At 33.4% G+C, this 10,924-nt stretch overlaps 1 protein-coding gene across 1 annotated transcript in view; it reads right to left on the bottom strand.

Moving 5' to 3' along the window:
- The window catches only part of LOC129799825 (voltage-dependent calcium channel type A subunit alpha-1-like), a 48,997-nt gene that overhangs the window by 15,816 nt on the left and 22,257 nt on the right, over positions 1-10,924 (bottom strand). Inside the window, exons 12-26 of the mRNA XM_055844057.1 lie at positions 9,349-9,862; positions 8,952-9,287; positions 8,426-8,722; positions 8,107-8,367; positions 7,872-8,015; positions 7,603-7,804; positions 7,359-7,523; positions 5,516-5,626; positions 5,343-5,426; positions 5,076-5,261; positions 3,794-3,885; positions 3,112-3,265; positions 2,913-3,040; positions 2,605-2,807; positions 2,314-2,522 (exon numbers count right to left, since the gene is read on the bottom strand). Coding sequence (XP_055700032.1) covers positions 2,314-2,522; positions 2,605-2,807; positions 2,913-3,040; positions 3,112-3,265; positions 3,794-3,885; positions 5,076-5,261; positions 5,343-5,426; positions 5,516-5,626; positions 7,359-7,523; positions 7,603-7,804; positions 7,872-8,015; positions 8,107-8,367; positions 8,426-8,722; positions 8,952-9,287; positions 9,349-9,862 — 3,086 coding nt within the window. The remainder of the gene's footprint in view (positions 1-2,313; positions 2,523-2,604; positions 2,808-2,912; positions 3,041-3,111; positions 3,266-3,793; positions 3,886-5,075; positions 5,262-5,342; positions 5,427-5,515; positions 5,627-7,358; positions 7,524-7,602; positions 7,805-7,871; positions 8,016-8,106; positions 8,368-8,425; positions 8,723-8,951; positions 9,288-9,348; positions 9,863-10,924) is intronic.

Below are 10,924 nucleotides of genomic sequence, written 5' to 3'. Positions count from 1 at the left end.
AAATTTAACTTTATATAGAAATATTTTATTGCCAAGATATTGAAAACATTACAGGCTTTAACATTGGAAATTTTGAGAAATTCCGCGTAAAAAATTGATTACGGATCGGTTGGAATAGTCGTTTACGACTGCTTTAATGCAATTTCCGATAGCCGCATACTTTTTGTTGCACGGATTTCCCTGATGTCCTGCTATGAATTGAGCAATTTCAAAGCACAGAAAGATTAAAAAAAATAGAAAAAAAACAACAAAACGAAAGAAAAAAAGAAAAATAAAATAGGGTAAGTGTGCCAAATTTCGGCCAGCTTCTAATTTCGGCCACTTTGAGTGTAATTTCGGCCATGCAAATAAATAAATTAAAATTATGTATGTTATCTTCGATTAGTCAATGAATTCATTTTGCTTTCAAATATTTATTCATTTTAAGATGTATTAACACAAAGACAGTTAAATTTTAGGTATAATTTGAATTTAAATTGCGTTGTAAGAACTCAGTGTGGAAAGAGTCTTACAAAAAATGTTACAGATCGATTGTGTCTCTAGCAGTGTTGTGATTTGTGGTGAAGTGCAGAAGGTTTTCCTTCGGTGTTTTTCATGAAAATTGATTAGTTTTCATTAAAGATTGTTTCTGTTTATGTTAATAGTGAATCAATCTTTAAATTTCGGGTAAAATTTCCCAGCTGGATCCTGTATTTCGCGTAAAAAAGTATATACTTTGTGAGTGTCTCTCCGGTGAGGTAGTGTTGCCTATTCCGGCAACATCTTTTGCTTTCCTAAATTTCTTATTCATTTTATGTTTTCTTTTTGAATTTCTGAATTCTACAATGTCCAGAGAAAAAAACCATCGCTTCTATGAAAAAAAATGATGTGAAAAAATCATTGGAAGAGTTCAGGAAGTGCAAATTGCTACGGGAATCTGCGCGTAAATTTGAGATGCTACTCTTCAGGTGTTTAGGACAAATTACACGGAAGATCTCAGGGTTTGTGGGTCATATAAACGTATTAAATTAAATATTAAAGTCGTTCCGTTTGACGTTTTGAAATTTTCTATCCGTTGCGTCACAAAATGTGGTCAGAAAAAAGGTGGCCGAAATTTCACACAAAGTGGCCGAAATACTACCCAAAGCAATGCTCATATTTTTATTATTTTTTCAATATTTTAGGAAGTGATTTAAAGAAAATAAAGATGATAAACTAGTTTCCAAGGTTCCACTCAACCTTTCCGAAAAGGAAGTAACAAAAAATATCAATATGAATTAAAAACATTGCATTTCAAACTTAGGACTTCGGTGCTTACATGCAACTATGCCGAAATTTGGCACACTTACCCTAAAAAAAATAAAAACGAAGTACTCTTGAGATTAAACATAAAAAAAATATTTGGCAAGAAAAACGTAAAAAAAATAAATAGGCAGCAATTTTATGTGATAAAAATAGAAATTTTCAAGTATTTGCGAGATTTTTCACCTGATAGCGAAGTTGATCACGCCTATCCCTTCCCTGTTCGCAGGAACTTCATATTTCCCGCCTCCCGCTCCAAGCAAAGCCTATTATCGTGTGTGGGCTTGGCCTTGGTTAACAGGATAACAGGAGATACTGTCAGTCAGTCGGTAACATGGTCTGGACGAGATCGGATGGAGGCACAGAGCTTGGGTGGTGCTGGGCAATTAGCCGCGAAAAGATTTGGTCTCCATAAGGAATCTTTCAGGGCAAAAGCCTCGGCTACACAAGATATATCTACAAAAAAGCCTCAAGGAATTATTATAAAATCTATTTTAATGGTCACGTTTCCCTTTTATAAAATCTCCATCTAATGGTCTTGATAAAGTTATGAATAAAAGGCTCAAATGGGTTTTAAGAGCATATTGTAAACATTTACCAATATTTCTCAGACTTGGTGGTAAAATTTGAAATATTTGCTGAAGCAGTCGCAAATTTACATAAAAATTTTAAATAAAAGAATAATTAAAAAGCATAATTTTCGACTTCAAACTCAGACCCGAGGCGCATAGCGCCCTTGACCTTATAAAACTACAATTCTATTATTTTATTGGTTGATATGCTTGTATGAAATATATGGAAGACGAAATGTTAAATTTTTGTACAAAATGTATGAAAGACGAAATGTGAAATACGAAATGGTAAAATACGAAATGTGCTGAAATACGAAGTTTCCGCAATACGAAATGTGCAATACGAAGATGTAAAATACGAAATGTAAAATACGAGGTTTCCGCGAACCAGATAATTAGACGTGAGTAATGAGATAAATGAGAAAGATTTCTAGTAAAGAAGTACAATTTTTCAACATACCGGAATTCCTGAAGTAGTTCGACCGAACCGCGTACTTCTCCATGAATCCAGAATAAAAAGTCCCCCGTATATTTTACCCACAGTCAATTTTCCCTGATTTAGCATGTCTTTTGGTGGTACCAGCAAGTCCAGCATTTTCTTAGCTTGCAATGGCCAAATGTGTTGTATCGTCTCTCGTAGTTCCTCATCAGCTTGGTCCATTTCATCAGCTATTATAAATAATATATATTCAAGTGTCGGTCTTAAGATAGTGCCTTAGAAATTACACTAATAAGCACACTTTTGACTCACCTGATCTCATTTTGATGTTCAGATTTTCCCGAATGAGTGCAAATAGTGTCGTGGTGAAATTTACTTTTCCATCTGCGTCAACTGGCATATTCATTCTTATTAATCTTTTATATGCGAGACTATTGGGACATTTGTTGCCAAATCCCAAAGGAGGATCCATGTTTTTTAGCATATCGTACATCTCCGTGTAATGAATTTTTGCCCTGAATATTTTTAGAAAAAAAAAACACATTAGGTTTTTTGTAATTTTTTTCTAAGCATAAAAATATTTTAAAATTTCATTTTTATTAAAAAGTGAAATATATTACGTAGCATTTGGATCATATTCCGCCCAAATGCGCACAAATTCATCCAGATGGTGAGCACCAAGAATACTTGAATCTCTCGTTAGATAATCGAAATTGTCCATGATAACGGCAACAAACAAATTCAACATCTAGGGAATGTTAATAATATTAAGTTTACATTGGATTCTGAAATTAAGTCGTAGGGTGAATAATTGCTTACCAAGAACGAACTGAAGAATATGAAGGACACGAAGTATGCATAAGACAGAGATGATCCACATGTTTCGTGGGGCTTTTTATCAGCTCGTTCATCACATGGCCTTCCTTTGAGGCAGGCTAACATTATATTCGGCCACGACTCTCCTGTAGCACACCTGTTAAAATAAGGAAATCATTTATTAAAGAATGGACTTTCCATTTCATACCTATTTTGTTTTAATATTTGTTTTAATAGTGTATGGAAAAGTATTGGTTATAAACCAGTAATAAATCGGTTTTGTCCTGATAAATTATTTTTTGATTAAACTTATTTATTTTATAATGGATATTAGGTAAACTTTTCGTCTATAGCCTGTATACAAGAATAGCTTTGAAACTGATTTTTTAAATCGTAGTTAAAAATACGCTGAAGAGCGTATTCTCAACTGATTTTACAAAATGCATTCATTGGAAAAGTATTGGTTATAAACCAGTAATAAATCGGTTTTGTCCTGATAAATTATTTTTTGTTTAATTTAATTTATTTTCTAATGGACATTAGGCAAACTCATGGTAAGTAGAGAATACTTGTTTGTTGCAAAATCTATAAAATTAATTAAACAAAATCAATGGTATGGAACAGAATGAATTTTTAGAAAAATAATACAAAATTATTTTTTAAAAGAGAACCATTATTCACTTACCTGAATAGCAACATTAATCCTTGTATGAATGAACGGAAGTTGTTGTGTCTCGTTACGGCAGTTCCTGGATCTAGTGCAATATTTCCGAATACCTTTAGAATAAAAAAAAATAGAATTTTAGCACATATTTTTTCAGTGATTTTTTTAGAAATTTATAATTAAAAATTTAGGAAAATGAAATTGCAATGAATCAGATTCCTCAACTACTTTTCTTTGCATAAAAATATCAGCAGCATAGTTTTATGATAGATATTGTTTAAATTTGGAGTATTAGCTATTAAAATAGTATTTGTGCAAAGCACAATAACATTGCTTTAATATTATATGGCAAAATAATTTGTTTTCTCTCAATTAAATTCAATTAAATTGTTGATAATATGCCATAGGATATTGCATTCACGAATTTTACGAATCAATAAACAGTATTTATGTCAAATTTGTTTACACATTGAAAGTGTTATTGAATTATTTTGTGATTTGTTTAGATATTTGATTGACTTTATGTACATGATTTTTTTGAAAATATTTTCTTTTTTTTTTTGTTTCCCCCCTTACCTACCCCCCTTACCAAGGTCTTAGGCCTTGAGGCCTATTTTGACCAAAATCAAATGTTCAGAGAACCGAACTACATTCATCCATGGGGAATCAGTGGCGCAATAGGCAAGACCGTTGACTCTTGGGCGGATCGATTCCCTGGCTCGATTCACTGTTGTGAGTTCGAGTCCCGCCCGGTGCAAAGATCTGAATGTTTAGAAAAAGACATTTTCACTGTGATATAACGTAATAAAAATGCACCGCCTCGCCCAACAACTCCGGGAGCATGGAAGAAGCATTCACCATACTACGGGAAGGCGCTCCTGGGCGGTCTACAATGGACTTCGCAGATTTTTCCAACACGGGATATAACGCATTGTAAAAATGATTACCTTGTAATAAATATCTCGATACGATTAATAATAATAATTCATCCATGTATTCAAAAATACCAAATCGTCGATCAATAAAATTTTTTTTCCTATATCAACTGGTAAAAATAAGTAATTAAATAAATAAATAACAGATATGAATTAGGACCTTACACATCACTAGCCGTGTTACTGAAAATATTTTCAAATCTAATAAAAAAAAAGAAAATAGCAATTTAAAATCCAATTTTTAAGATAGGTATTGGATATTTAATAAATGTATTAAATGATAAAAAATTCTTTAATCAAAATTTTACAGATTATCTGTAGTTCTATTACCGTATTAATCTTCTAATATCATTTAAATAAAATTTTACCTGCATTCCGATAATGGCATAAATGAAGAATAGCATCGCGATGAGCAAGCAGACGTACGGCAAAGCCTTGAAGGATTGAACGAATGTCCAGAGAAGTATTCGTATCGTGTATCCTTGTCTCAAAAGTTTTATCAATCGTGCAGCACGGAAAAGTCGCAAAAATCCAACGTTGAAAGCATTCTCTTCCTAAAAGTAATGGAATAAATATTATTAATTTCAAGTATTTATAAATCTTTCGTGTGTAACATAGGGATTCTTTGAACTTACTCCTTTTACTATCACGAGGGCATCAATTATACTCCCAATCACAGTTATTAAATCAAAAATATTCCAAGGATCCTTGAAAAAATTCTGTAAGAAAAGTAATATTTTATCACTATATTTCGAAAATAATCAAATTTTAAATAAAATTTTGCGTAATTTAAAATAAAGTGTATTACCTTCACACCAAATCCAATAATTTTGAGAACAGTTTCAACGCTGAACATTCCCGTAAAGACCATGTTGAGATACGTTAGTGAGTTTTCAAAGCTTTTGCTTTGTTGATGATACTATTAGAATAAAGAAGATTTACCAGTAAATAGAAAAAATCAAAAAAAACTAGAAAGAGAATGTTTTCTTCAAGTAATATCAGAATATGTAATATCAGAATATTATGACAACATGTTTTCAAAATTTCCAATGAGAATGAGCGAGATGACTAGATATAGAGCGTTGGGCATTAAGTCTTATAAGCAAGTGAGATTTCAAGACCATAAAGAGATGTTTTATAGGGTAACGTGTGGTATTTCTGGACAAGGTGCTTTTCGGGACATAATATGGGTATTTCTGGACACATCAAAAATCCTGTAAATATTTGTTTTATTATTATTTTTAAGTTTTATATGAAATTTTAAGTTCTTCAAACACAAAACTTTTGAAATTTTATTTAATTTAAAGTGTGAAAAACGCGTGAATTTTATCGCGTATCACATTCCACTTTTTGCAAAACCTTCAGTGTGGTTAATTTTGCAGATGTCAACACAAACATTGCTGAGATTTTTTTCGATTTAAGCCACTTTACAAGAGAAGTTTAAACAAAATTTTTATGAAAGAGTGAAGTTTAAGCCTTCTACTTAAAGGTAAATAGTCAGTCTTAGTGACATTTATTTTTTAATAGAGATTTTTGTCTGTCCCGAAATACCCAATTCTCCTGAAATACACCATTTTTACTTCTTTACATTTTTTGCTATTTTGAATAAAAATTTATGGATTTTTTTTAAAAATATTTTTCGGTACGATTCTTATTCTGGATAGAATAAAGAACATAAATATTTGTATCAACAAAGAAAAAAATAATTAGAGAAGTCATTAAGTTGTTTGGAACTTGAAAATGTTAAAAAGTGTCCCGAAATACCGCACGTTACTAAATGGGATTTAAAACCTTTATTATAAAAAATTATGATAACCAAAAGGAGATTTAAACCCGGAATACGTTCATCACATAACGTGCGCTCTATCGTTTTTCACTAATTTTTATTTCTAAACTACTTGGACTATCTCGACCATTTCTTCAGTGGACCAGCATCCGTATAATGCCTATAAAATTCTACAAGCCTTGTCCTGTGAAGTAAAATATCTGATTAAAAAATCGCAGTGTTTGGTGCTACCCCATGTTTTGTGGTGCCCCAGTTTCCCATATGTTTCTAAATCTTATGAACTAAGTCAAGAACTGGCTTGGCGACGTAGAAATCGTTGATTCGATTGTAATTAAAATTTATGTTCAATTAAAAGTCATGCCCATGAGTGAATCACAGTTTACGCTTTAGATTAGAGAGACGTTCCAATCTCTTAAGTTGGAACAGGAGTATTTAGGATTACATTCTGGTTACGAATAATGCCCTAAACACACTTACGACTTAATCCGAGAGACGGTTTAACGTAATTGTAATCAAAATAATATTTTGACTAAATTCTCATTAGTTTCCCACTAACTAAGCCACAGATGAATTATGCTAAACCTTTTCTCGGCTAAAGTTGTAAGTGTGTCTAGGGCATAACACAGCCGTAAAACAATAATGGTTACCATGCACTATGTACAATACTATATCTGATATTCTGAGTTTTGTTAGACCTTCTATCGATTAATAGGTATTATCTATACGTACAGGTAAAGGACTCTAATTTAATAGCTAGCCCAAAGCATTGTCAAAAGTATAGGGAATTAAACCTATGTGAAGCAAACTTCAAGAGATAAGAATCTAAAAATTATATGTGTTTGTAGTATTTAGAGATATGTAATACCTTCATCATGAGCAACAGCGTATTGAAGACAATGAGCATCATGATGAAGTATTCAAATGGTGTTGATACAACAATTCGCCACACTTTGTATTTAAAACCACTTCTATTATTTGGTATATATCGTTGAAGTGGACGAGCTCCTATAGTAAAGTCTATACATGATTTCTAGAAAAGAAGAAAAAATTTGAAAAAGTTTAATCATGGGTCTGTTATACTGAAGCTTTATGTTAATAATGTGTTATACCTGATTCTTATCTATTTCGCCGTCCTGCAGCTCAGCTTCGCCTTGCTCCTGGAATGTGATGATAATCAAGGCCACGAAAATGTTAACGAAGAAGAATGGAAAAATTACGAAGTACACGATATAAAAAATGGACATTTCAATGCGGAAATTTTGTATTGGACCCTTATCCTCGTAGGTGGCGGCCATGGAATTTTGAAGCACCCTAAGAAATTGATAAGGTTTAAAATCAGTTTAGATGCTACAATTGAGATTCTACAGCTGTTACTCACTGAGGCCATCCTTCACCAGTTTGAACAGCAAAAAGCGTTAACATTGCTGTCGCCACGTTATCGTAGTGAAAGCTTTGTGTAGTCCATATCCGAGCTTCCCTTCGTGGTAACTGTTCGTCACGGTCGAACACAAAATATGAACCCCTAAAAAAGTATGAAAAGACATCCACAGGAACAATAATGACATGAATAATTTTCTGGTTAATGATATTGCACTAAAACAAGGATTACTAACTTGCACTCCTCTGGAGTATGTTTACTTTCATCCGTACAAAAGAAGAACTTTCCATTGAACAATTGCACAGCAATTACAGCAAAAATGAAGTGAAACAATATGTACACAATTAAAATACTTATAACATTTTTGAGCGAATTTACGACGCAATCGAAAACAGCCTTTAGCTTTGGAACACGTTTGATTGTTTTTAGTGGACGAAGGACCCGAAGTACTCTTAGTGATTTGATAGTTGATAAATTTTGCCCTGCTGCGCTTCCTCTACAAAGAATCAAGGTATTATTCAGAGCTAAGAAATAAAAACTAAAAAAAAACTTACTCGAATGCAAAACTCACAGCAGCACAAATGACCACGACGGCGTCCATAACATTCCAGAATTCTCTTAAATAACTGCCCGGATGCAGTATTACACCTAAATCTACAACTTTTAGTATCATTTCTATAGCGAAGACGCCCGTAAAGACATGATCAAAGTAATTTAGAATTTTATTTCGTGGAGAATGCTCTTCTACCGGATCTTCTGCTGCCAGAGCAATTGATGACAATGAAATAACGACCATGATGAAGAAATCAAAATAATGTAAATTTACTACCCAATGTGCCGCCCGTCGAATACTGAAAAGGATATTCGTTGATTAAGATTAATTTTGAGAACTTTGCGAACCTAAGTTCAATATAAAATGTAATAGTGTACAAAGACTAGTAAATCAGATCTAGTGACATTCAAATCACTCAACCTTCTCCAGAATGGAGACAGGAAAAGTTCTTATGTCCACCCAGGATCGATCTTGATCCTTTCGTTATCTAGATCTAGCCAAAACGAAAAGAGGTAGAAAAGACTCACGGATTTGTTGGCGAAAGAATAAACATCGAAGAATATGGAAGCATTGGTTTAGGTCCATCCGTTATTTCTTCTTCTTCTTTCTTTTCATCTTCCTTTTTATTATTATTGTGCGTTGGTGAAGATGCGCCTGCATCAGCTGCAGGAGATGAGCCATCTGGCACCTGAATTGCTTCCATTTCCTTCTCGAGCTCTTGCAATTGTTTCTCTTTATCTTCCTCCACTTGCCCCTCTTCAGCTGCCGTTAATTCTTGGGCATTAGCCAAATTATCGACGGCGATAGCCAAGAACACATTCAGCAGAGTATAATTACCAAATATCACAAGTATGATAAAATACCTTAAAAATACCAAAATAAGGATTAGAATTGATTAGAGGAAACTTGTTCTGTGATCCTTACAGTGAAAAAATCATTCCCTTTTTGTGTCCACCATGAGCCTCTATACCTTGATACATGACCTCATTCCAATCTTCACCAGTTAAGATTTGGAAGACTGTGAGAAGTGCTATGGAAAATGTGTTGAAGTTTGTTGGGGGTGTACCTTCTGGAAAGTTGAACTGACCACCAAAGAGTTGCATTCCGAGCAATGCAAATATGAGGATGAACAAGAAGAGCAGGAACAACAGTGAGATGATGGATCTCATCGAGTTGAGGAGTGATATCACCAGATTGCGCAGCGACGACCAGTACTTTGTCACCTTGAAGATCCGCAGCAGACGCAAAGCTCGCAGCACCGACAGCCCAAACGAACCGCCCTTGACCTCGGACCAGATCACTTCAAATATCGAACCGCTGATCACGACACAGTCGAAGCGATTAAACGATGATTCAAAGTAGATCCGAGGACCAAGGGCGTATACCTTGATCCACATTTCCATCATGAAGAGTGCCAAAAAGGCAAACTCAGCGTAATCTACAAATTATTTAGAATTATTAGTCCATGTTTGTGCAAATAATGAGATACTGAATACGGAATAAGTCATTTTGGTACATTCATTCACTGTTCCCGTATACAATCGAATGTATCCATTGGTATTTCTTACAGCTCGGATGCACTTTTGTGAGTATAATTTAAGTGATCCCAATGAAGTAACGGATCCAACGTAATGATACAATGAGATCTACACTTAAGGATATACTTCGGGAAAAAAGGCTCTAAAGAATTAACTAAAGTGCCCTGCAAGGAGGTAGACCAGTAGTATTCCAAACGTTAAGTTTATTTAGGGATTGACATAAATGTGATTTGTTTTATCTATCATTTTAATTTAGAAATATCTTGAATGGGTGGAATAGATAGATATGGAATAGATAGAGACTGTGCTATCACACTAGGTTTTTTTCGATTTTTAAATTCAATTCAATTATCAGATGAATTGTTCCATTAATCCATTATTCCATTCCATTTTGCATTAAAGATCATTTGAGTTGATAGATTTTCGCTTATTTATTGATATAAAGTTATACTTGGTTCACAAAAAAACGTTTAAAAATGGTAAAATAGGAGAATTGTGGTTTCTCAATTAAATTTGAATTCAGAAAATTAAAATGCTAAAATTCATCATTAATTTTAATTTTATTGCAGTTAAACAAGTAGCCTTTCGAACCAAATTGTTCTTATTAAATTTATTTACTCATAATTAACATTATTTGTGGCCAAAAAATAAAGTAAGGACAGTGATTAGTGATAAACTTGTGCGAGAGTGAAGCTTCAGTATCGAGAGTAATTTGCTAAATTCCTCCAAATCCATTCGAAGGAAATTGTTGTGTCAAGAAATCGCAGTTGGGATGACTTCACACAGATTTTAAACAAGACTGTAAGAGACTCTCTTCATGAGACCCCTTGCCTACAATCCTTAATTCTGGCTTTGGGGATTATTTTACATAACAGAGAAGTGACTTATAAGACATTTTAAGTACTATCACACATTTTCCGGAGTAATTCCTAATCAAAAATCTCGCGGCACTATTTAAAATT

Source organism: Phlebotomus papatasi, chromosome 1 (assembly GCF_024763615.1).
Source record: "Phlebotomus papatasi isolate M1 chromosome 1, Ppap_2.1, whole genome shotgun sequence".
NCBI classification, from domain to species: Eukaryota; Metazoa; Arthropoda; class Insecta; order Diptera; family Psychodidae; genus Phlebotomus; species Phlebotomus papatasi.
This window is presented reverse-complemented; position numbering and strand designations above follow the sequence as displayed.